Source organism: Trichosurus vulpecula, chromosome 3 (genome assembly GCF_011100635.1).
Source record: "Trichosurus vulpecula isolate mTriVul1 chromosome 3, mTriVul1.pri, whole genome shotgun sequence".
NCBI lineage: Eukaryota > Metazoa > Chordata > Mammalia > Diprotodontia > Phalangeridae > Trichosurus > Trichosurus vulpecula.
The window spans coordinates 275,228,423-275,256,242 of NC_050575.1; the positions used below are offsets into that span (position 1 = coordinate 275,228,423).

Sequence of the window (27,820 nt, forward strand, 5' to 3'; positions counted from 1 at the left end):
ATAGGCCCTGCCCGCAAGAAGCTTACACCCTAATCAAGGAGACCACATGGACACAGATGCTTATATATAGAACACATGCAAAATAAATATGAAGTAGTTTGGGGAGGAAGTGCCCCAGCAGCGGCAGAATTAGGGTGGGGTCAGAAAATTATATGTATGTATGTGTGTATGTATGTGTGTATGTATATATGCATGCATATGTGTATGCACATGCACACGTACATATACACAGGTTTGTTTATATACACATATACATATATGCATTGTAGACGTATAGATACACACATGTGCATGCATGTGTTTGTCAAATGGTGGCCTTTTCTAGTATAGGGTGGAAAGAGAGGGAGAGAGACAGTTCGGAACTTAAAATGTAACCAAAAAAATAAAGCATTTGTCCCCAAACTAGGAAGAAAAGGAGAGAGGGAGGGCACAAGGGAGGGAGCAAAGGAAGAAGAAAGGAAAGAAGGAAGGAAGGAAGGAAGGACGGAAGGAAGGAAGGAAGGAAGGAAGGAAGGCAGGAAGGACGGCAGGAAGGAAGAAAGGAAGGAAGGAAGGAAGGAAGGAAAAAGGAAGGAAGGAAAAAGGAAGAAAGGAAAAAAGGAAGGAAGGAAAAAAGGAAGGAAGGAAGGAAAAAAGGAAGGAAGGAAAAAAGGAAGGGAAGGGAAAGGAAAGAAGGAGGGAGGGAGAAAGAGAAACAAAGAAACAAAAAAAGAACTCAATTAGGTAGTGTTTGAATTAGGTCTTGAAGAGAACCAGAGGAGGAAAAGGAGAAGAGGGAGTACATTCCAGATACAGGAAACAGCCAGTGCAAAGGCAAGAAGCAACAACTAGACCAGTATGGCTGAAACTCGTATGTGAGCAAGTGAGTGAGTTGTAAGAAGACTGGAAAGACAGCGAGGAGTGGAGTTGTAAAGAGCTTTAAATGCCAAACAGAGAACTTCGTATTTGATGCTAGAAATACTAGGCAGCTACTAGAGTTTCTAGAGTAGGGGGTTATATGATCAATCTACATTTTAGAAAAATCATTTCGGCAGCTGTGGAAAGAAATCATGACAAAGATCTCTTAGGCAAATGATCAGTTTGCACAGAGTTGTAACTCAAGCAAGGCAACCAGGGCTTGGAACCAAGGCATTAACTGTGTGTACTTTGTCAGCAACAAAGAAACAGAGCTTCCCGCCTTGTTAGCAAGAATAATTAGTTAAAATGGGAAACTACCAGATGGCAGGCTGAGGTTAGCTCCTTCCAGCTCCACCCAGTTCCCTCTTCCTTCCCCCTCCTATGAGGCAGCCTTCCCAGCAATGGCTTTATGCTGCTGTCCTGGAGTCATCTCTGACTCCTGCCCAACACCACCTCTACCTCAGTTAAAGGGGCACTGCTCCCAGCACAGTTTAAGACACCTGCCCTTGAAACAAAAATTCTTAGAGCTTTGGTTTTGGCTCAGTGAATATCACCACCCAATCAATTTAGACATTGTAATTAGTATTCAGAGTCTTAACTCTGGAACTAATTGTATGACCTTAGTCAAGTAACTTCACTTTAGTTTCCTCTCCTTTAAAATTGGAGTTTTGTACTAGATGGTTTTTAAGATCCATTCTAACTTTAAAATTCTACATGCCCAACTGGGAAGAAGGCTGAAATAACCAGAGAGCTCACGCTACAGTCCAGGTCAGGGCCACCGTGAGACCATGGCTCTAGACTCTCCATGATTTTTTTTACATGTTCATCTTCCTCTACAGTGAAGGATAGTCTACACAATTGCCACAAGTGCCCACTCTAGGCTGGAACATGGCAGCTCAAAAGCCAGAAATGAAATGCTCCCAGTATCTTGAAGACCTACCAAGGTCAACCCAAGATGAACCAGGGCAACTCCAGAAGAGAGATTTCAGTGTAGTCACTCCTCCAAGGAACCTTTTTTTTTAACAAATTAGTATTTCATTAGTGGACAATCCCACTTCTCTATTTGTAATTGACAGCTCTTTGTCCTACAACAAATACATAATTTGGGGATGTCAGTTAACTGCCATAAAATTGCCAATTATGGAACAACGAGAGGAATCTGGAGGAAAGGGAAGTGTTTCTCAAACCCCCTGCATCTTATTAGGACTATAAGATGAAAAAGAAAGGGTCTAGTAACAGAGTGCCACAATTCCCATAAACTTCTCGGGGCTAAATATAAAAACACATTCTTTTCTGGGAAATCCAATATTTTCCTGGAAAATCTGCACTGAGAGATTTTGTGCTAGGGAAAGGAAAGCAGAAACTGTGGGTAAATAGGGCTCAAACTCTAAGGTGAAAGGTTTCTAAGAGAAAAAGAAATAATATTAGCATTTACGTAGTGCTTTGAGGTTTGCCAATCACTTTACAAATATCATCTCATTTTATCCTCACAACAACCCTGGGAGGTAAGTGCTGTTATTTTTGTCCCCATCTTACAGATGAGGAAACAGAGGTTAAGTGACTTGCCTAAGGTCACGCACCCGGTAAAGTATCCAAGGCAGGATTTGGGCTGAGGTCTTCCGGACTTTAGGTCCAGTGCGCTATCCACTGTACCACCTAGCCATGTGGTGATCTAATATCTGCAGGTGCATCATATATAGCATCTCATTTGAGCCTCAGAACAACCTCATAAGATTGGTAGTAGGGGCCAGGGGGAAGAGGTGGAATCAGAACCACATCAGTTATCAGTGACTATCAGCTTGCTTGAGAAGCAGCATACTATAATGGCTAGAGATTTGGTCTGAGAGTCAAGGTAACCTCTGTTTGAGTCTGACCTCTGACACCAGAAATAGTGGCTGTAAGGGGAAGTCCCTTATCCTCTTGGGAGCCCAGGAAACCCTCCAAGCCTGGAAGCTTACAGACTAGTAGCTGATCTGTATTGGTAGAGAGAGCTTCCTCATGAGGAACTTCCTACATCAATGAAATCGCGTGTCCAAAACAAAGTAAAGAAGATCCACTTGCTTACAATGAAGCAGTATGGTCCATCATGGAAAACCTTGTCATTAATTCACACAGATGAACTTGGAAAAGATGGTCTGACAAATGCTGTTAACCCTTTCAGATCTCTGAAAATCACTGGAGTTGATGGTGATATCTTTGCTAACTTGGTCATCGATGTGATATTTGGTTTTAAATATGCACTGTGAAAGGTCTGACTCAATTTCCAGGCAACTTTGTTCATGTTTTGATGGCCCATAGGTGAAGTCAGGAGAGAGTGTTTATTAAAGGATATGGAGTAATGATAACAGCTAGCATTTATATAGCACTTTAAGGTCTGGAAAGTGCCTCAAATCAACCGATCTTCACAACAACCCTGTGCATGAGGTGCTATTATTATCCCCCGTGAACAAATAAGGAAACAGAGACTGAAAGAGGTCAAGCAACATAATTAAGGTCACACAGCTAGCAAAGTATCCAAGGCAGGACTTGAATTCAAGTCTTCCCAACTCCAAACCCAATACTCTATCCACTGTGCCATCTAAAGTCTAGCGGCATCACAGGATAAGATTCTTAACCCCCAACTATTCCTAATTTCCCTATTTCTATTCAATCCATTGCCATTTTTCCAATCCCTCAGGTTTTATAATACCAATCATCCTCAATTCTTCCCTCTTGCTCTGTCCTTTACCCTACAATATCCTAGCTGGCCAAAAGCTGATTGTTAAATTTTCATTGTGAGCATTTACACCTCAGAAATAGGGAAACACTATGAATCCAAACTTGATTTATTATTTTATCAACTGTCTGGACTTTACAAAGTGATGGAGAAAATGTTAATCATGCATATTAAACATAAAAGTGTGCTGTGCCATTTCAGAGAGTCAGCTGTTAAATATTTACCAGCACACAGCCACCACTCTAATTCAGGTCCTCATGACTTCTCACTGGGATTATTGTAATAATCTCCTAAGTGATCTCCCACATCCAGTCTCTGCCCTTTCCAATCCATCTTCCACCTGGCTTCTAAACTGATATTACTGAAGCACATGTGTAACCATTTTGCCCTCTTGCCTATAGAATAAAATACAAATACTTTCTGTTTGGCATTTAAAGCAATCCCCACTATGGATGGCTCCACCAAACTGGCCTATATATGGTGCCTCAATTATACCATTCCAGCTCACATTTTCATTCCTTTGCAATGCCCTCTTGCTGTATGTATGCGTACGTTCAGTCATTTTCAGTCATATCCAACTCTTTGTGTCCCTATTTGGGGTTTTCTTGGCAGAGATAGTGGAGTGGTTTGCCATTTCCTTCTCCAGCTCATTTTGCAGATGAGGAAACTGAGGCAGACAGGGTTAAGTGACTTGCCCAGGGAAACAGAGCTAGTAGCTACGCAAGGCTAATTCTGATCCCCCAGTTGCTAATGCTCTGCCTGCCTCTCAGGCTCCTTAAATATGTGTTTTGTATTTAGGCCATCAGAGGTGGCCGTACAGTGAAACTGGGAGGGAGGAGGGGCATAGATTCTTCCCAGTCTTCAATCCTGGGTCTTTAAGGTATCTAAGTATAAGCAAAAACAAGGAAGCAACAGACAAGTCTTCTACATTGGATTCTAGGTCTAGAGTTGGCAGGGACCTCATTGGTCTTAGGTAAGAATTCCATTAGTGAATCATCCTTTGTATTAAAGACTGCCTTCTCTTCTTTTAAGATTTATTTAGTACAGAGCACCTGACTCATAGTGGTCAGTCAAGCTCTTACTACGAACCAGTCACTGTGATAATACAAATAGAGGAAGAAAGATGGTCCCTGCCTTCAAAGAGTCTACATTCTAATGGAGGAAGACGACACATAAAATGAAGCTGCAAAGGGGGCATGAGGGGGAGGAGGGAGAGAATTATTTACTGTTAGGGAAAGAATTTACTGTTTACTATTAGGGAGAAAATTTACTATTAGGGAATGGCAAAGAAAATCATCAGTGCCACCTGGAGAGAGACAAGGACACCTTGGGCCTGGGCTTCCTCCTTAAATTGAAAGCTCTGGGAAGAACGAGTCCATGAGAAGCTGAGTCCATAGGGTAGAGAGTACTATAACAATAAATAAGTAACATCTAGTGCTTACTATGTGCCAAGCACTGTGTTAAGTGCTTTATGATTGTTTTCTTATTTGATCCTCACAACAACCCTGGGTGGTAGGTGCTATGATTATACCTATTTTACAGAGGAAGACACTGAGGCAAACAGATTAAGTGACTTGCCTAAGGTCACACAGCTAGGAAGTGACTGAGGATGGATTTAAACTCTCAGGTCGTCCTGACTCTAGTACTCTACCCACTATTTTTTTGTTGTTCAGTCATTTTTCAAAGAAGGAAACTTAGGCAGGGAGAGTTTCAGTAATTTACCTACCATCATATAGCTGGTGAACCCAGAGATATTTGGTGCAAGGAGTTCTTGGTCGTGTATGAATTAAATGACTTCTGAGACTCCTGCCATCAGAGGTGGCCATACAGTGAAATTGGGAAGGAGGAGGGGAATAGATTCTTCCTAGTCTTCAATCCTGGGTCTTTAAGGTAGCTAAGTTAGCTCACAGTTCTGTGATAATGGTATATGTTGTCAAGTCCTGAACAACTTATACTAAGTGTAGGCAAAAACAGGGAAGGAACAGACAAGTCTTCTACACTGGATTCTAGGTCTAGACCTGGCAGGGACGTCATTGGTCTTAGGTAAGAATTCCATTAGTGAATCATCCTTTGTATTAAAGACTGCCTTCTCTTCTTTTTAAATCTAAGTACTCCCAAAGGGCAACAAGACACAACACATCAATTTACTACTATCTCAAAAGCCTAGGGCAGTTTGCTGTGTCTTGGGCAGAATGGTACGGGTTGCTACCCTTGCTCTGACACTAGCTACCAATGTGACCTTGGTCAGTTCACTGCACTCCTATGAGGCCTCCAGTTTTCTGACCTGTTAAACTAATCATCTCTAAGGTCCAATTCAAAGATCCAAAACCTATAAGCCTACTCAGGGCAGAGGAAATATGGGCAGAAATGGGAGGTAGGAAATGGGCAGAAACCAGGAGGACAAACCTTACCTCCTTCCTTCACCATCTTGCTCAGGGCTATTTCTGAGCAAAAGTCTGTTACCAGATGACTTAAGGAGAGATTTATCAACATGGAAAGCCTACCCTTTGTAGCATTTTCTGTTTCCTGTGCCTCTGTTTTCCTATTGACCCAGCGAGATCCCTTGTGTTTTTCAGAATGCGGAAGCGAGCTATGACTTCAGCAGCAATGACCCTTATCCTTACCCTCGCTACACAGATGACTGGTTTAACAGGTAAACTGGGCACTGTTGGCTCCCCTTCCTTCACCTTAGGTTTTCAGGAGATTAGAAGGCTTAGCTGATACTGACAAAGTACCCTCCATCTTTAACTGAGTTGTGTACTTTCTTTCTGAACAGCAGCAACTCTCTAAATCATTGGGAGATTGGGGGTTGTGGCCATCAAATTGATTTTATTTGAAGACTGCATATCGTTAAAGAATATGTTTCCATCATTCCAGTCTATTGAGTTATGACATAGGAATTATATGTCACTTTGGGCAACTGAAGGCAAAAGAAAATGTCTAGGGAGGTTAGAAGCTCTAGGAAATCCCCTCCCTGCCCCCTATGAGAGGATCCCAATTGACTGCAGCCTTACAATGAGATAGAGAAAAAAACAAAACTAGCCTAGGGTAGTATGAGGGGGAGGGGGTGGGGGAACACTGGCTCTGGGGTCAGAGGGTCTGGTTTCAAATCTCATCTCTCATCTCCACGTGACTTTAGGCAAATACTTTCCCTGGGTCTCAGTTTCCCAATCTGTAAAATGATCAGAGGGGAAAGGGGGCCAGAACTGGATGGTCCCTGAGTTCTCTCCAAGCTATAGCCCATGATCCTACTTATTGTTCTTTGAATGTGGTATCTCTCTAAGACACTGGCTATTCCCCATACTTGGAATGGGCTCCTTCCTCACCTCTGCATCTTAGAATTCTCTGACGTCCTTCAAGACTCAGATCTTGTGCCCCTTCCTATGGGAAGCTTTTCTGGACTGTCCCTCACCCCCAGGTGTTAGTGTTCTCTAATTCGTCTTCAAAGTATCATGTGTATACCTATCTGAGAAGCAGCATGGTAGAAGAGATAGAAAGCTGGCCTCAAAAAATGGGAGAACCTGGGTTCAAGTCCTCCAATATATACTAAATGTGTCACACTGGGCAAGTCTCTTAACCTCCCAAATTCTAGATAAATCTCTAAGATTGCAGAGAAGGTGCTAACATGCAAAGGAATTGCTTTACCTGGAACTTCCCCATTTTAATGAAATCACATGTCCAATCCCTATATTTATGTGTTTACATGTTTTATTCTCTTCCAAAAAAAAAGAACGTAAGCTCCTTGAGGGAAGACTATTTTTTTATATTCCTTGCGCCCAACACAGTGGCTAAGCAAATGATAAGCACTTAATAAATGTTTATTTGGGACTGGAGAAACTGCTTCCCAGAACTATATTGCATTGTGTTTCTTACTACCCATGTAAATAGACGCTGGGACAATAGCCATGTATTTTGAATCCCAGATATAACTTTTAAAATGATTTGTCTTTTTTCAAATATTTGCATCTTTATGCAGCCTGTCTGTGACTGGCAGAGACCTAGAAGTATCTAACAGTTGGCATAATGATGCCACTATAGCTATCAACCACATGGCTTGGTATGACCAGAAGCTGCAGTTGGGACAGGGCTCAGAACTGTCATTTTACTGAATGAACACACAGATACCACTTAGAAAGTTTTTTTTCTTTTTCACATGGATATCTTGTTTCAGTGGTTTCACGTGAGAAAAATACAAAAATATGTATAACTTGCTCAGCCACAAGATACAGCAATTTGCAAACATTCTGTAGTCCTTCCCTGAATTAGAAATTCAAAACTTAATGCTACTAACATCTTTGAGATAATCTTACAACCATTCAAGGATAAATTAACTATTTTGAAAAAGTATATCTTATCAGCAATTGTAATATAAATGAGTATTTTATAAGATAGTAGGTTCCCTATCATTGGAGGTATTCAAGTAGACATTAACTAATCATTTGTAGGAGATATTTTAGAGGAAATTCATGCACCTCTGAGGTTCTATCAAACTCAAATATTCTGGGATTTCATGAGTTTCCATTTTGCCATAGCACCTTTCATCTACCATCAGCATACACTACACTAAGAGTGCTGTCCTCATAGAGGATCTGTCTTCACATCTCAGTCCTTCCACTTATGCTACTACATGGTCTTGGGCAAGGCTACTTCTTTAAATTTCTGTTTTCTCATCCCTAAACTAAGGATAAAAATATGTGTACTATTTGTGGTGAGGCTTAAATGGGATAATGCATGAAAAATGCTTCAAAAGCTGTGTGATTTTCAACTATTGTCTTCTGTAATTAAGATTCCCAAACCAACATCGTTAAAGGTGGTTTAGTCTTTGTTTTTCAGTCATGTCCAACTCTTGGTGACCCCATTTGGGGTTTTCTTGGCAGAGATTCTGGAGTGGTTTGACGTTTCCTTCTCTAGCTCATTTTATACATGAGGAAATTGAGGCAAATAGGGTTAAGTGACTCACCCAGGGACACATAGCTAGTAAGTGTCTAAGGCCAGATTTAAACTCTGAAAGATAAGTGCTCCTGACTCTAGGCCAGCACTTCATCCACTCTGCCACCTTAGATGCCCACTGAAGGTGGTAGATAATGTTTAAAGTTGGAGAGTGGGATAGAAAATAAGGACAAAAAAGAAACTGAATTGAATAACCCCCCACATGCCATAACTGCACTGACCATCCAGCATAATTATGATCCCACTTACATACAAAGCCAGGCATTGATCCAGATTATGGACAAAGATACTATCCCAGGATGCTTTGCACTTTATTAAAAAATATATGGGTGTTCACCAGTGTAGTACTAGGCACTAATACATATTCCAACAAAAAAAGTTTGTTTTATGAATTGAGACCCTCAAAAAAGTAGAAATATGAAATTCTGACTCATCCATCTTCCCCAATCCCCCATCTAAAACCCATTCAACTAAATCTTTCTGAGAGAACATATTCAAATGGTGCTCTAAAAAATCAAGAAAGTAAAAGTGGAAATTTGCATTTTAAGTTTAATAAACTCAAAAGGATAAAATTAACTCAAAGTTTGAGTTTAATTGAAGTTCAAAGCTCCAATAAGTACCCATTTCTCATCAATCCCCTTGGGATCAGTTAATATCTCCATGCAGATGACTCCCAAATCTACACATCCAGTCAGTCAACAAGCATGTAGTAACTGCTTATCATGTGCTGGGCACTGTGCTAAGTACTGGGGACTCAAAGAAAGGCCAAAATAACTCTTACCCTCAAAGAACTTAAATTCTAATTCAGGAGACAGATGTAAACATGTAGTTCTATACAAGATACATACAGACTAGATAGAAGGCAACCTCAGAGGAGAAAAGCTCCAGCAGCTGGTGGGGAGGAGGGGAGACCAGAAAAGATCTCCTCCAGAAGATCAAATTTGAGCTGATTGTTTTGTCTCATTTTAATTTTGTCTTTAATTTGTGGAATAAAGCAAGCATTCCCATAACATAGTACAACAAAAAAGATGATTGCACATGAAACTGCAAATCTATTATGCACAACTTGCTATTCCTTTCAAATATACAACCAAATTATCATGTACATTGTTTCTTTTTTTTCCTACCCTCCCTTCCCTCATCCTAGAGATGGCTACCATCAGACACAAATAGATATAGATATAGATATAGATATAGATATAGATATAGGTACAGATACAGATACAGATAAAGATATATGTAAAATTATTCTATACACACTTCTATTTATCAGTCCTGTCTCTGGGTGCAGATAGTGTCTTTCTTCATATGTCCTTCATAGTTAATTTGGGTGTTTATAACAGACGAAACAACTTATTCACTCAAAGTCATTCTTAACACAATATTGCTGTTACTGTATACGATAGTTCCTTGGTTCTGCTCATTTTGCTCTTCATTATTTCCTGCAAGTCTTTCCATGTTTTTCTAAGATCATTGAGTTCATCATTTATTACAGCACGGTAGTATTTCATCACAATCATATACCACAACTTGTTCAGCCATTGAGCCAATTCTTAAAGGAAACTAGGCATTCAAAGAGATGGAGGGTGAAGAGGGAGAGCATTCCAAGCATTCAGGACAGTCATTGTGATGTGATAGAGACAGGAGATGGAGCCACATGTGAAGGGAACAGGAAGTTGGCCAGCATGGCTAGATCACAGAGTGGAATAAAGTGTAAGAAGGTGGGAAAGGTAGAGAAAGGCCAGGTTGTGCAGAGCTTTAAATGCCAAATCCAGGATCCTATAAGTCAGTGGTGTCAAACACAAGGCCCACAGCACTCCTGAGTGTGGCTTGAACCAGATTAAAATGTAATTCAGAAATATCTAACAAAATTTCATGTGTGTGTGTGTGTGTGTGTGTGTGTGTGTGTGGTTTTCTAAGTCAATATGTGGCCTATAGGCATCCTTATGTACAATTCTATGGCTCGCATTTCTAGGTAACAAGGTTATCCAGCCCTCCTTTCTCTCCTGAGAGTCAGTCTCATTACCTGCTGGATGTCCCCTAGGTATCTCAAACAAAACATGGCACTCAACCTTGCCTTTAAAGCCACCTTCCTACCTTCTCTATTTCTATAGAGGGCTCCACCATCCTTCTAGTCCCTCAAGTATTCAACCTTGGTGCCATCTTGCCTAACACTGTCAGTTCTGTCTCCCCAGCCTCTCTCATATTTATCCCCTACTCTCTACTCACGTAGAATCCCTCACCCTTGGAATCCCTACCTCCTTTCAAAGCTTTACTCAAGCACAACTTTCTATCATGAGGCTTTCTTGATTCCCCCAGTGGTTATCATTCACCAGCTTCTAAAATGACTTTGAGCTTATACTGTATATACGTGTATGTGTGTGTGTATAGTGTGTATATGTATATGTATGCTTGAACTTAAATTGTGTATATATGTGTGTACATGTAGTATGTATGTATCTATATGCATATATGTGTTCAGATATCTGTGTGTACCTATATTGTATATGTACATATATGTATGTACACACACATACATATACACACATACACGGAGCAACTAGGTGGTGCAATAGAATGCCAGGCCTGGAGTCAAGAAGACTCATCTTCCTGAGCTCAGATCTGGTGTCTGACGTTTACTAAATGTGTGACTCTAGGTGAGTCATTTAACCCTGTTTGCCTCAGTTTCCTCATCTCTCAAATAAGCTAGAGAAGAAAATGGCAAACCATTCCAGTATCTTTGCCAAGAAAACCTCAAATGGTGTCACAAAGAGTCAGACATGACTGAAACAACTGAATAACATTGAATAACAATGTCAGACTCCTGTGAATACATCCCCATGTGTTATCTATAAACAATGAATAACATTATATATATATATACACATATACATATATATACACATATTATACATATATACATACACATATTTGTATATATATATATATGTATTCGTATGTGTATATGTTCTATCTCTCTAGTAGAATGTAAGCCCCTTGAAGGGCAGAGGCTTTCATTTCTGTCTCTCTATAGCCAGTTCCCAGCACAGTGCCCGGCACATGATAGGAACTTAGCCAGTGTTCTCTAATTGATCTGAGGTGACAAGTTCGATTTAACAAAGCACGGAAATGCCCACTCTGTACTAAGTTCAGTCCTAGGCTCTGGGCCACTGGACTAGGGCTAATGCTAAGTATAAGCCTCACCACTGTCATTGGAATGATCATCAATAACCCTTAAGTGATTATCACACATAGCATTGGACAGAGTTATTTTATAAAATGTGAATTCTACTTCCTAGGGTCTGACACTGTAAGACAGACAGCACTCATGTAGAAGAATCTATTAAAGATATAAGGCTAACAGGAAGAAAACCTACTTCCCAATTCCAGTTTGTCAGACTCCTGTGAATACATCCCCATGTGTTATCTATAAATAACTATTGTAACATGTTAGACCTCAGACTCACACAACTTGTAGTTCATTTTGGCCCATACATCTTTCTCAGGTATATTTGTTTCTAAAAATTACTAAGTCTTTTTTGGTCTTCATGCCACCTTTGTCCCTATTTTATGTGATTCATCCTCATCATAACATGGCTTGCAATTAACCAGATTTGGATGTACAGAGAACTGTATTATCTTCCTCCAACATAAAAACTACATACTTTATAACACAGCATAAGATGTGATCATCTATTACAACAAATATTCACTATTGAGCACTTTTAACTTTTCAAATCGATTTTACACTTGTGATCTCATAAGATAGACAAGGTAGTCTTATACTTTACCACCAACATGGCAAAGGTTTCACTATTTTAGTCACACCACTTTTGAATATTGTCCAAGATTTATCATTTCTTATTTGTTCGTTGGATTCTAAATTCTATTTCTGCATTCCCAGATGTAAGCAATCCCTCCCAAGTCATTGTCTGCCACTCCTTTTTTATCAGTGATTTAGATCAAAGTACCATTGGCTTGCTTATCCAATTTGCAGCTAAACCAACACTGGGAGGTATAGCTCCCACAGTGGAGAACAGCATAAATGTGAAAATATCTCAACAGTGTAGTAATATGGACCAAATTTGCTAAGATGAAATTAGATAGAAATCAATACAAAGTTTTTCACTTAGGTTCAAAAAACACATAAATACAAAATAGAGAAGGTATAGCTAGAGAGCAGCTTATTTTGGGGGGGAAGAGGGGGAATGTCTGAATTCTTAGTGACCCATAAGTTCAATATGAGTCAATGGTGTGACATGGAAACCAAAAAATTAATATAATCTTAAACTGCATTACAATCAGCATAGTCCCCAGAATGTGGAAGGTGATTGTCCCATGTACACTGATCTGGTCAGACCTGGAATATTGTATTTGATCCTGAGAGCCTCATTTTACAAAGGACGTTGTTAAGATAGAGCATATCAAAACAACAGGGTCCAAAATAGTTAAGCGACTGGAGACCAGATCATAAGGTTGAAGGAACTGGAATGTCTGGTCTAGAGAAGACTTGGGGAAATACAATAGTTACATGTCTTCAAGTATTTGATAGGCTATGACATAGAAGAAAGATTTGACTTGTCATGCTTGATTTCAGGAGGCAAAGCTAGGAGCAGAGGTTGAAAGTCACAAAGAGCAGATTTTAGATATTTATATGGATAAAGGCATTTGTGTGAGGAAAAACTTCCTAACAACTAGATGTATCAAAAAGCAGAATGGAATGCCTCATGACATAATGACTTCCTACTCAATAGAGGTCTTCAAGTAGAGAACATGAGAGACAATTCCTATTTGGATAGAAGTTGGACTAACTGGCCTCTGAGGATTCTTTTTGTAATTTTATTTATTGTATTTGGAACTTAAGAAATAAAATACAAATCTGTACTCTATAGTGTAATGAGAATGCTTTTAAATCCACCAGTTATTTTTTTAAATATTAAATAACCTTGCCCTAAGACTAACACACAACTTGATTGGTTTGACTCATTAGGTGCCATGTTCCATATCTGGTCCAATAGATCATTCAGAGCCTGAAGGTTCAAATAAATCATCCTTTAAATAAAACTATATTCATATGCCCTCAGGTTAAAGCAGTTCCCGAGAAGGTTAAAAAGCAGTTCACAGGAAAATAAAAACAAGAAAGTTCTCTAGGGTCTCAAGAGCTCCCTGCCAGAGTCTTAGATCTAACCTTATATCCTCCATACCCAAAGGACCCACAGCTGGGTCCCAAATCAATCCATCTAGGGGCAAATTTAGCTCAAACCCAAATCTGCTCCATAATTTCTTCACTCACAACATTCCTGGCTGGTATTGTGAGAGTGTGGAAAGAGAGTTAATTCAGTGCTCTTCAGTTCCTCCAGTATCCTGGCCCAACCCCAGCATCTCAAAAACATAGAGAGAGAATCACTCTTGGGATTGTTCCAAGGCAATGAAAGGGGGAAAGTTTCCCTCCCTTAACTGTCAATCTCTTACCACAAAATGAATATTTTCTTGATGTCCTGAACTCCTTTCTATGCAACTTCTCTGTATGCTTCTTAGGGATTTTCAGGAGAGAATCAATGTGGGCCATCACACTGACTGCTAGCTCTGAAGCCAGCCGCCATTCTCTTGCAAAAAGGAATCAAGGACGATCGATCAAAACATATTTATTGAGCACTTGATATATGCTCAGCACAATTCTGGACATTTCAGGAAATACAACCTCTACCTTGGAAGAATTTATAGTCAAGGAGGAGTCTATGGTACAGCAGAAAGAACCGTGACCTGTGAGTCAAGAGACTTCCTCTCTTGATATCTGGTCCTGGTTCTCCTGCATGCCTACTGCGTGACTCTTTATAAATCCCTGGGCTTCTCACAGCTTCTCTTTCTTTATGAACTGAAAGGCTTAGACTAGCTGATTGCTAGGTCCCTTTGAAAGTTAACATTCTGTGATTCTAAAACATAATTATTACCCATGAACCAATTTAAGAACAATGGAATAATATAATTATATATATTAGTGCTGAAGCACAGAGTAGTTATGTGACTGAGTGTTAAATTATGTTACTAAGTGATATAGGTGTTCATCTCTATCCACTCTTTGGCAGAGTGGATAGACTTCTGGATCTGGAGTCAGAATACCTAAGTTCAAATCCTGTCTCAGATACTTACTAGCTATGTGATCCTGGGCAAGTCACCTAACTTCTATCTGCCTGAGTTTCCTTATCTGTAAAATGGGGATAATAACGGCACCTACTGCCCAGGGTTGTTGTGAGAATCAAATGAGAAAATATGTGTGCTGCACTCTGCAAACTTTAAGGCACTATATAAATGCTATTATTAACATTAGTATAATTATTAGTTAAGATTTTAATTCAATAATTCAATTCAATAAACATCTATTAAGCACTTACTGTATGCCAGGTCCTATACTAAGACAAATTGGAAGAATAGGAAAGATTTATGTAAGTGGAAGGGGGAGGAGTGGGCATTCAAGACTAGAGGAGGGGCAGCTAGATGGTACAGTGAATAGAGCAATGGCCCTGGAGTCAGGAAGACTGAGTTCAAATCCCATCTCAGACACACTAGCTTTGTGACCCTGGGCAAGTCACTTAACCCCGATTGCCTCCTAAAAAAAAATTGGTTAAGACAAAAAAAAGACTAGAGGAACAGCTCTAGGCTACAATTGGAGTACATTTATGTAGGAGTTCCCTTCTCCCCACTGGACTCAGGTATTCAGGGGAGAAAAAACACAGCATATTCTCTAAGACTGAAACAGTGTCAATGCCACATCATGCAGCCTCAACCTACTGCACAGGTCCTGGAGTAAAAAAAAAAAAAAAGTTAATTTTCCTGTTCTCAATGTTGGCACCACATTTCCAATAACAGATTTCCATTAATTGGACAAGAAACTCTTGAGACATGCTAATTTCAGCCCTAGTTGAATCATCAGTGTAAAGTCAATTGATGCTGATGGCAGTCCTGTTGCTATTGACAATCAAAACTAGATTGCCTGCTGCCAAGATAGGGTAAGGCATGTTACCTACTGAGAGGTGAGAGACCTGGGAGCAATCCCTGGATGTGGCGAATAGCTTTCAACACTGAGAGCTATTTTCCTTTTGCTTCAGAAATCATAAGATGGAACACGAGGGAAAACAATCAAAGCAAGATGGGCTTACTTACCCCCTTAGGCAACAAGCCATGTTCAGTCACCGAAGATTTATCCACTTTCTCTCGACATTGTAATATATAGGAACACCCCTTAATGGCAGCCAAAATCAGCAAACCTGTTTTCTTTCAAGGATGCCCTTCCTCAATAAGGACGGGTTTAAAACACCAATCTGAGCACTCCTCCTAACCTTTAGGAAAGTATAAACTTCAGTCATAAGTCAAATGGTTTTTAAGGTATGGGTGGATTCAGATGTCATAGCCTGCATGGGATTAGATCTTGTGGTATCATTGCTTTTGCAAAAGAAAAACTTTATTCTACAGTGAGCCCCTTGATCATTATACCCAGCTGCTGCACTACAGAACTTTGTTCTAAATGCAACTGTAAGCTTTAAAGAAGGAGCTACAGAGCTGGTTGCTACAATAAGAAAAGGTGGATGAATAACAAGATACAATGAAGTTATTACCTAGGTTGCCATGAGAAAATTAATACACATCAGAATTAATGCAAATATATTTAAGAGTGAAGACAAAGAACATGGAGGGAAGAGCTGGATGACTTTCTATAGACCCAGCATCATATCTTGAACATTTGTGATATTACATCAATGTGCATATTCCCTCCAACAATTCAATTTCACTCAATTCAGCATTTACAATGCCTTCTATGTCCAAGGCATTGTGCTAGGTGTTAGGGACACAAAGACAAAAATTTAGAACAGTCCCACCCCTCAAGGAATTTACCTTCCTTTGAAAGATACATGTAAATAGGGGGTCATCTACAGTTGTCCTGATCTATATCTTGCCACTGGACCCAGATGGCTCCAGAGGAGAAAGTGAGGCTGGTGACCTTGAACAGCCCTCGTCATTTAAATCCAATTCATTTGCAAGTCATGGCATCTCCTTCCTGATGCCATGATCCTCTTCAAGAATGAAGGACAAACAATAACAGCAACATGTAAATAAGTACGGTCAATGCAAGATAACTTTAGGAGAAAGCATTACCAGCTAGAAGCATCAGTAAAGTCTTTATGTCAGAGGCTGCACCTCCACTGAGCTTTAAAGGATGCTAAAGACTCTAAGAAGCAGAATTTTTAAAAAGGGAATTAAGTCTAGGTGTGGAGGAGGATTTGTGCAAAGTCAATCAGGTGGTAAATGGGATGCTGGGTTCAAGAAACAGTAGCTAAGCCAGTTTGGCTAAGATTTAGAGTGCATAAAGTGAAGCAATATGAAATAAGCCTGGAAAGATAGACTGGAGCCAGACTGGGAAGGACTTTAAATGTCAAGCAGAGATGTTTGCATTTTACCCTAGAAGCAATAGGGAACTACTAAAAAATTTAACCCAGGGAGTGATATGGTCAGCCTGTGCAGCAACACAGTTTGCTACCCCTTTATAACTTAATAGATGGCCTTCAAAGGCTTGCTATAGCCAAAACTCATCCTGTGGCCAGACTGGGGATGAGACAATCTGAACAGAGATAGGTTAGTTTTTAGACGACGGACATATGGCTCATGACTAGGTCCATACTCGTAACTTTTCCAGTTTGGTGGAACTTCTCTTCCAACATTGGAAAAGTATACTGGAAATAGGAGAGAGGGTATGAAAACTGTATTTTAGAACTTGAAAGACTCTCACATGAAAGACTTGTTTTGTTTGTCCCGGAAAACAGAACTTGGTGAACGTTGAAAAGAGATCAATTTAGGATTGATTTAAGGAAAGACTTACTATTATTAGGGCTATCCAAAAATGTGAGTCATCTTAGGAAGTAGTAGTAATAAAAATAATATTAATAACTAGCATCTAGATCATGCTTTAAGCTTTGTAAAGCATTTAACATATATTATCTTACTTGATCCTGGTATGAATCCTATGAGGTAGGTACTATTATTCCCCCCATTTTACAGATGAGCAAAATGAGGCTAATGAAGATTAAGTGACTTGCCCAAGGTCACATAATCAGTAGGTCTCTGAGGCAAGATTTGAACCTGTGGGATTTCCTTCATTGGAAAGTCTTCAAACTGAGCCTGAATGATCCTTTGTCAGGGGAATTAAAATAAGAATTGCTTTTTCCGTTGCTTAGTCACTAAAGACCCTTTCAACTCTGAAGTCTTACGGTTCTGTGACTTCCCAATACTTTTGCTCTGCTAACAAAGCCTTTGAGAATGCTCAGCTGCCCCCACTCCCATTGACACAAAGCTGGATAGGACTTCAGGGATGATCTCAAACACATATGGCTCTAAATAAACATGGGTTGGTTGGTTAATGGGTCTGCCACTATTAGCCTTCTCAGAAATTCTGTGACATTAAACGTGCTCAGCCCCTGATTATCTTGAGGCTGCCTACTGTTCCCTGTGTTTCCAACTCACATTTTGCCAATATTCACTAGGTTTTGTTCATCTTCCAGTCAATGTTGACCTGTGTGATGCAGATCTGTATCCCATTACTGTGTTGTCTATAAAATCCCTCTCGCATAGCGAGCACTCCTTTGACAAGGGAAAGCTGGCCAACGTTACTGAAATGTCACCAGTATCATCAACAAATATTGATTAAGCACCAGTGAGTGAATAGCATCCTGCATATTAAACAGAAAGCCTTGAACTAAGTGTGGTGCCCACCATCAAGAAAGAAGGCATTTATTACATAGAAATTATATAATAAATATTCTATTTATTATATAGAAAACTGATTAAAAGACAATTGGAACACACAGCTAGTCTGAATAATTATAATAGGTGCATTTCCAAATAAGAAAACTTTTAACTTTAAACTTTTTTATTGAAGTATGTTTGATTTTGAAGAGCCCTTAGTTAGGAACTGGCAAACCTAAAATTCATTAAAAAAAATTTACAAATCTGTTATTTGTCTTCATATCAATGTATCACTTCTATGACACATGAAGGCTTAAAGATAGATGGAACCTCTCCATACCTATCCCTACATACTAATTCTGAAATTATCTCATGAATCAATTAAATTTAGAGTGCTTTAAAAATAGTTCACCTACCTTCTTTTGATGTGAACAAAGAGACTATGACATAATCCTGTATTAGACCAAAAGCTACAACTGTTATCCTTAGAAGGATGACAGACTACATCGGAATAAAACCCAGTCAATTTAGTTTACTGATCTGAGCCATTTTGGTAACATTATAGAAAGCATTCTCTTTTTCTGCGTAATGACATATACCTATATTCTTCCCCTGGCCATAAAAAGACAGTTGGATTTAGTAATGAATTTCATGTTATGATGAAAATTGGAAAAATCATGTCACTCCATTATAATACTCTTTCCCATATGTCATGTTTTCCCATTATCCCATATTTGTGCCTAATATGAAAGGCAATGGTGTGTTGCTTAACCAGTGATAGCTATTTTTAAAGATAAAGAAACATATGGCATAACATCAAGAGCAAATGTATTGATGCATGAATTGCTTAATAGATGTGGAGCCCCCAAGTATGCCTAAAATAGTTGGGAACATAAATATGATGGTGTGGGTTGGTTTTCATATGTTTACGTCATGGCTAGAGTCCAAAGCTGTCACCATCAAGATTAGCTATTTAATCTTTTCATCTACCAGAATGGGAGGTTAAAGATAGAAATATCATGCTAAAGACCAAAATATTATAGGAGGAAAAATTGTGCCTAGCTACCAAAATGCCAACGTTTCAGACACATGTTCATTCTAATATGGTTGGTGTCAAACTAGATTATCTTTCCACTGCAGCCACAAGAAATCAAAAATATATACTGCATAATAGTAGGGAAAATAAAGGTCAAACTGGAAAAGGAATCTGACTTTTGTCAATTTTTCAAGGGACTTACTTCTTCTAGTCCATGCCTACATTAGAATGACTTACAGGAAGGAAGAATAAAGTGGAGTTGAATGAGTTGAGGTGATAGTTTCCACAGATTTAGGCTTTCTTCTCCCTTATGCTGGGAGCAATGAAGTTAGGAAGAGGTTTAGCAGACCATGCCCATTTTGAAGCTAAACCAAAATGGAATAGCATTTGATTTAATGGTGTGGCTCATATCCAGAGCACCTTCAGAAAATCATATACCATAAAACAGATGATGTGGAAGTTCTGCTTGTAGTTTGAGGAGCTATTGAAGAAACCCTTTTCACAGCTTCTGACTTCAAAATGATAACACAATACTGTGTGGAACCAAAGGTCCACTTAACTCTGATAACTTTTGATAGAAGGAACAACTAAGTTGGCCCATCATGGTACATACTGCGTAGTGTCCTAACCACCTTTTGCTAATCAGGAATTCTAGGCTGACATGCATTAAGTAGGTCAGAGGAGCTCTTGATTAATAAATCTGTGACTACTTAATTAAGAAAGGTAAATAAGGATCCATTTGGGGTAGATCCTGAACAATCTGCAAAATCAGAGACACTTGCTTCCCCACTGTCAAATCCTGAGAAACTGTATGTGAGGCAGAAGCAGCAACCACCACCTCATGTTCTGTCTCCTCCATAAAACCTTCTCTTACCTGCCTAGCCTACATTTACTTATTCTTCCAAATTAATTCCAAATTGAGACCTCAGCCAATGGTTCCAGGTAAGCCTGAGCATACCCACATTATCAGCTACCAGCATCTCCTGAAATCACACTCACACTCCCCAGGAATCCCAGTCACAAATATACCAAAGTATACACAGAGAATAGCAAGACACCTTAAAGCACATTATCAGCTGTTTTTAAAGTCCCTCCTTCTACCTCCACCTGCATACATTATTTGTGTCTGACTCTTCCTGACCCCATTTGGAGTTTTCTTGACAAAGATACTGGAGTGGTTTGCCATTTCCTTCTCTAGCTCATTTTACAAATGAGGAAACTGAGGCAAATAGGGTTAAGTGACTCACCCAGGGTTACATAGCTAGCAAGTGTCTGAGGACTGATTTGAACTCAGGACTTCCTGACACCAAGTCCAGAGCTCTAACCACTGTGACACCTAGCTGCCCTGTTTCACACACACCTATTTATGCAATGCAATCTCTGACTGCTGCCCTTTATGACAACAACTCCTTAACCCAAGCTATTTAGATCCAGTGTCTTCTTGGAATCTAAAGATACAGAGACAAGAAAGTCAGACTTTCTCATTGTATAGTGGAGGCTATGACAGCAAGTATTATTTTCATGTCTTCTAATTTCCACAGTTAGATTATAAAATCCTTCAGAGCAGGGAATGGGGGGGTGGAAGAATTGTGGAGAAAGGTGCCTGAAACATCTCTATAACCATCCAAAATACCTGGTTCAGTGTCTTGCACTTAGCAGGTGCCCAATAAATAGCTGATGATTGACTGATTGACTATAAAAACAAAGAAAGAACCATAACCTTCTAGAACCCCTTCTGTAAGAAGATTAAGTGTTTTTGCAGTGAAGAGGATGCAGAGGCTGTGTCCTGGGCCAGTGGAAAGGTAGAGAGGTCCCTGTTTTTCTCAAGTCTGGACTCAGGATCCCTTGTAGCCACTGCAGACTCCCCCAAGAACCCCCATAGCACTTGAGTTGGCCCTGCTTTGAGATTCCAACCCCCTGCCTACGAGCTTGGGAGTGCCCCTCCAGCTTCTTTCCCATCCCTGTACAAAGTATAGGCTTATAAGTGATAGATCATTTACCTTCTTTGAAGTGATATATGCTATGCTGCATCCCTCAGTAGGAGAGTTGCTACAATTATTTCCTCTTCTGAGAATGTTTGTTCTATATTTAAGTGAATGAGGCACTTTACTCATGAATCCTGTATGGCTTGTTGGCAGCTGCCATGTTTTCAACAATTCTGTCCAGGTCTGTGTAACCCCCATCTTTGTGGCCCCCATACTGGTCCTTTGCCACCATCTTGAGTTTGCAGGGCTATGATTCAATGCTCTTAGAGCTTCTGCTAAAGTGATTACGCATGATGAGTGCTGACACGCACCAGAGAGATTGGTCATAGACCCCAAGGCATCTGCACTGCCTTGGAGGTATAGATGGCTGGATATGGAAGCGCCTCACACATAGACCCAGTTCTTGTGGTAGGGTGCCACATCCTTATTTTGAGCCAATTTTACTGGGTCCATACATTCAGAGACTTTCAGCATCCTTCACATTTTGAAGGTGTCCAGGGCCCTAACATACTCCTACTGGTTGACATCTTTCATTGTGATTCTGGACATCACATTGGCTCCATGTAGTCAGTTAGGGAAGGAGCAGCATTTGACCTTCAAGGTGATAGGGAGACATTGAAGATTTTTTAAAAAGTAGAATGACCTGTTGAAAATGACATTTGAAAGAGATTGTCCTGGAAGGTGGCTCTTCCATACCTTTACAATTCATCTCTTACTTTTCTCAATATAGCCCCCTTTTCCAAATTAGTGAATTAGTCAATCTCCTAACTACCCACCACACCTAGGCCGCTCGCTTCCTTATGGCACTGCCTTTGTCTGAAGTGCCCTCACTCTTTTCTCTGTTAATCCGTGACTGTGACTTCCTTCAAGTCTGGGCTCAAGACTTATCTTCAACAAGACTTTCTTGAGTTGAAACAAGCCCCTATCAATGAATTCTTTTACTTCACATTGCTAGGCAGCCAGGTGTATAAAGAGCAAGAGTTGGAGTAAAAAAAAAAACACCTGATTTTAAATCCTGCCTTGGACACTTATTTAGCTGTATGACCCTGGGTAAATCATTTAATCTCTCTCAGCCTCAGTTTCCTCATCAGTAAAAATGTTAAAAATAGTACTTACTCAAATAAGACAATGTATGTAAAGCACTTTACAAAGCTAAAGTACTATATAAATGCTAGCTATAATTATTATTAGGGGCAGCTAGGTGGCACAGTGGATAGAGTGCCAGGTCTGGAAGTAGGAAGATTTCTCTTCCTAAATCCAAATCTGGCCTCAGAAACTGCTAGCTGTGTGACCCTGGGAAAGTCACTTGACCCTGTTTGCCTCAGTTTCCTCATCTGTAAAATAAGCTGGAGAAGGAATTGACGAACATTCCAATATCTTTGCCAAGAAAACTCCAAATGGGGTCACAAAGAGTCAGACATGACTGAAAAAATGACTAAACAAAAACAAATTATGATTATTGTATTCCTTTATCATATACATATAATTTCTACTTTATTTTCAGGCAGGAGAGATGACATTGAAGATGACATTGTGCCAGTTAACTGAATCCCCAGAACACTGCAAGGTTTCTCTCCTTAATAGGAACCATGATTACCCAAAAGAGATCAAACTAACAGCCTACAGAGGAAAAACTAAATATATGGACAATCACTATTGCCTAAGTGTGGTATGTGGTTGGATGGGCAGTCCATTTAGTTAGTACATTGGTACGCATATCAGTGCCAACCATTGCAGATGGACAATGAGTTGTATTGAGAATCAAGGGATGAGATCCAGCTTAATTATGTTTCAGAAATAGAATGATGCTTTTACTGATCTCAAACTGTTCCCCAGCACAAAATTCTCCCCTTTATAAGAAAATGCTCTCCCCATTTCACTGTATGGTTGCAAATATTGGGAAACTAAAGTCTCTAAGAAATCGGTTCTTGGTGGCCCAAAGGACAAAGACTAGAGTAGGTGCAAATAAGCTCATGTGTATTTCTTATTATGACCTACTTGAAAAGGCTTCTTAAGGGCTAATTGAGGAAAAAATATAAAAGGAAAAGGAAGTAGATTGCATAGAAAAGGTGAGGGATGTAAGAGGGACAACCCAAGTGCTGCCCCAAAAGCAACAATATATTGAACAAGCCTAGAGAAAGGTCTTAGAACAGTGAACATTTCCTCCATAGAGAATCCATAGGAGAAAAATGGATGAGAATCACATAGGATAAGAAGATGTGGATATGTTGCATTATGAACCAATGGAGAAAATATCCTCATCAGTGAGATAACAGATGCTTTGAAGGATTGAAATAACAAAGTACCAGTCATTTTGGTTTCCTGTTTGTTACATGTATCTTTGTATTCTCTCCATAACAACTCTGCTACAAAAAAAGTTATGTTCCATTTATCTGGTCTGCCTCTTATCACCTAGCTGAGTCTTAGGCACACAGTTAGACTCTCAATAAATAAAATACTTCAACTTATCATTAAAATACGAGTTCCAAGTGACTGTCTTTTCCAAGATAGCCAGTATGCTCCTTACAGACTAGAAAGCTGGTGTCTCTCTCAGTGAGACCCTGGAATACTTCATAAATTGGTCTCCAGACCACACCTAGACCTGACTTAGCTTCAGAGATCTGTGAAGGCAATGACAGCTTCAGGTGATAGGCTAGCTACTCACTTCTGATTTGGACAAGGAGTTAATTACTAGATGTTTTTGAGTTAGTCCTGTGAAAAATGAATCACGGAAATGAATTCCTACTCATTACTCAAACATCAGAAATCAGTCAATCAACTAGCATTTATTAAGAACTTACTATGTGCTGGGCACTCTGCAAAACACTGAGGATACAAAGAGAAGCAGAAGACAGTCCCTGCTGAACTCATGAAACACAAAGTCCAAGTGGGAGACAACACACAAACAAATATGTACAAATAAAATATAAACAGGGTAAATTGGAGATAATCTTAGAGGGAAGGCACCAAGATTAGGGAGGATTGGGAAAGGTTCACATAGATGGTGAGGCTCAAAAGCACCCAGATTATCTGTTTCATCATTTTCTGCAAACCATTTATTTAAATGATAAATCAGGTCCATTTAAATAACAATAGCTTGCTTTAAGGTTTACAAATGGCTTTCCTCACTACAATCCAGTGAGGTCAATAAAACATCATTTTGTCATAAAGAAACTAAGACACAGCAAAATGACTTGCCCTGGTCACTCAGCTTACTGAGGGTCAGAGGGAGGACTTAAACCTAGGCCTCTTAATTCCAAGCTCAGCCCTCTTTCCACACTGCCTGAAGGATTCAAGATGCTGGATTCTCATAACAGCATATTATGAGATGTGTGCTGGCGTATGGACGAAGGCCACCCTAAAAGTAACGTCTGTGGTGGACGCTTAGTTATCAGCAAGCTGTGATGAAGTGCCTTCTCAAATCCTCAGATGAGATTGATAACAAGCCTGAAGGTAAATGGATAAAGGGTGCCTAGCAACCCAAAGTTCTCCCCAGATCTTTTACCACCAAAGGCAGTTTGTAGAACACAACCTGCTGAGAGATTGAAAGGCTTTCTCCTCATGCAATATACATATTTTAGTCTCATTCCTCCTTTGAAGCTTCACAAAAGGATTTCTGAGCCCACAGGAGATACAAGCTTTTTGGAGAAAGGATTTTTTTCTTAAATTCACTTGTGTGAAGTGAGTCTAATAAGAGATCCCTGGGGTTGTGATTTAAAAAATAAAATAAAATAAAATAAAATCAGTGTGAAACCCATGCTTACCCAAACAGCATAACTGAAACATGAAGCTAAACTACACCATTTTTAGGAAATATAGTCCACGGACGCCTTTGTCTGAAGTATCATTTTTAGCCGTTATTTGGATAATAGAAGAAGTATAAACCCTCATTAAGTATTTCCAACAGATAAAGCCTGTCCATACAACTGTGAAAGGAATCAGGCAAAAATGAAAGATTTAATTCATCCATTTTTCCAGATGTCTTTGTACAATGAATGGTACCACCAATGTTTCATCGTTTCCAAAGTTTGCAAGGCCAAAAAAGACAGGCTGCAGTGAAATGGACTTGTGAATCTCCCAGTCACATCCAATTCTCTTGGGATTCCTGAGGATCAGGTCTAAAACTTAACATTTTGGGTAGTTTAGTGATGGAATCCTAATAGAGCCGCCCCAGCCCCAGTATTCTAACTTCATTATAGGCCCAGTATACCTGCCTAGCCCACCCCTCCCCCCACCAATGTTCTAACTTCTTCGTATATGCCTCACTGCTCACTAGAACAACAGGTGTGTCCCTGAACTCCTAGTTCCCACAGAAACAGCAGGTGTGTCCATGTGATGGGAACCCAGACGCTGCCTCTACCCAGCTACTGTCCCTGGAAATCATTAGGATTTATATTTAAAATCAGAAACCCAGAGTCGCTACCAACTTTGGCTTACCCTTTTAAAAATGATGATGATGGTAATAACTAACATTTATAGAGCTCTCACTAAGCACTGTCCACTGTGCTAAGCACTGCACAATTATTATCTCATCTGATTCTCACAACAACCTTGGGAGTTAGGTGCTATTGTTATCTCATTTTACAGATGAGGATACTGAGGCAAACAGAGGTTGAGTGGTTTGCCCAAGGCCACTCAGCTAGTAAGAGCCCTCTGTAATCAAAATAGAATGCCATTCCAGGCAATTTTCCTAAAGAAAACCCTGGACCTGTTGGAAGTTGTACCTAAGAATTGTAGAAGTGAAGAGCCAGGCACACATGAAAAGATCATGTAGTCCTACCCCCTCCCAACAGGATTATACTCATGGATCCTAAAACAACCATGAAAATAAGCACCAGCCCAAATATCAAAGGCTTCAAAGAAATGAGAGCAAACCTAAAGAAAATCAGGAATGGGGGCTAAAAGTAGTCTGCTGGTAAGTCTGCCTGCCTCGAGTCTCTCCTCACTCCAATCCATCCTCGGTTCAGCTGCCAAAGTGATTTTCCTACAACGAAGCTCCAACCATGTTAGTTCCCTACTCAATAAACAGTGACTCACTATTTTCTCCAAAACAAAATCCTCTGTTTAGCATTCAAAGCCCTTCATATTTCTCTGTCTCTCTGTCTCTCTCTCTCTCTCTCTCTCTCTCTCTCTCTCTCTGTCTCTCTCTCTCTCTCTGTCTCTTTCTCTCTCTCTGTCTCTGTCTCTCTTTCTCTCTCTCTCTCTCTCACGCACACACACACACACACACACACACAAACACACACCCATTTCCAGCCTTCTTATACCTTATTCCCCATCACCTACTCTTTGGTCTGATGATACTAGTCTCCTTGATGTTCTACAAAGACATTTCAGCTCTGAGTGTTTTTTGCCGGCTGCCCTGAGTGCCTGGATTGCTCCCCCTCCTCATTTCTGCCTCCTGACTTCCTTCAAATCCCAGCTAAAATGCCATCTTCTACAGGGAGCTTTTCCCAATCCCTTCTAATTCCAGTGCCTTCTCTCTGTTAGTTATTTCCCTTTATCCTGAATATAGTTTGTACATATTTGTTTGCTTGTTATCTCTCTCTTTACATTGTTTTTTCTGCAGGCAGATGATTTTGTTCTCTTAGATATAGGCAGCAGTGGGAAATGGGGGTGGCTAAGGGGAGGAGAAAGGAGAAAGTATATACTTCATGCTTCAAATAAAACCGCCCTCTATAGAATTACCAATGATCATAATAATGATGGTGATGAATTAACATTTATACCATACTTACCATGTGCCATGTACTGTGTTAAATACTTTACAACTATTATCTAATTTGTTGTGAGGTAGGTGCTATCTCTCACTTCCAGATGGAGAAACAGAGGCAAACAGAGGTTAAGTAACTTGCCCAGGGTCACTCAGCTAGTAGATATCTGAGGCTAGATTTGAACTCATTTTCGGCTCCAGATCCGGTGCTCCATCCACTGCACTGCCTAGCTGTCTGACCTCTTAATTGCCAAATCTAATGGCCTTTTCTTAGTTTTCATCCTTCTTGACCTTTCCAAATGGTTTAACCCTGTTAATCACCATTTCCTCCCCAATTATCTTATGTAGGATTTTTGTGACAATGCTGACTCCTGGTTCTCCTCCTACCTATACGAATGTTCTTCCTCATTCTTCTTTGCTGGTTCTCCATCCACATCATGCCCACTAAGCATGGGTGTCCTCTAGTCTGGACCCTCTCCTCTTTTCCCTCTATATTTGGTGTTCCACTTGGTGATCTCATCAGCTCTCTGAGGTTCCCAGATCAACATATCCAGCTCTAGTTAATCTCCTGAGCTCCTGTCCTTCAACCACCTTTTAGACATCTCAAATGGAATATCTCATAGACATCTCAAATTGGGCATTTTCAAAACAGAACTCATTATCTTTCCTCACAAAACTCTCACCTTGTTCCAATTTCCTCATTACCTTAGAGAAAACAATTGTGTTTCCACTCATAATCTCAGTCCTATTTCTTCACTTTCATTTTACATATCCAGTCCAGTGGCCAA

At 39.9% G+C, this 27,820-nt stretch overlaps 1 protein-coding gene across 1 annotated transcript in view; it reads left to right on the plus strand.

Moving 5' to 3' along the window:
• Positions 1-27,820, plus strand: part of PCSK2 (proprotein convertase subtilisin/kexin type 2) — a 341,220-nt gene that overhangs the window by 235,567 nt on the left and 77,833 nt on the right. Inside the window, exon 6 of the mRNA XM_036750726.1 lies at positions 6,190-6,266. Coding sequence (XP_036606621.1) covers positions 6,190-6,266 — 77 coding nt within the window. The remainder of the gene's footprint in view (positions 1-6,189; positions 6,267-27,820) is intronic.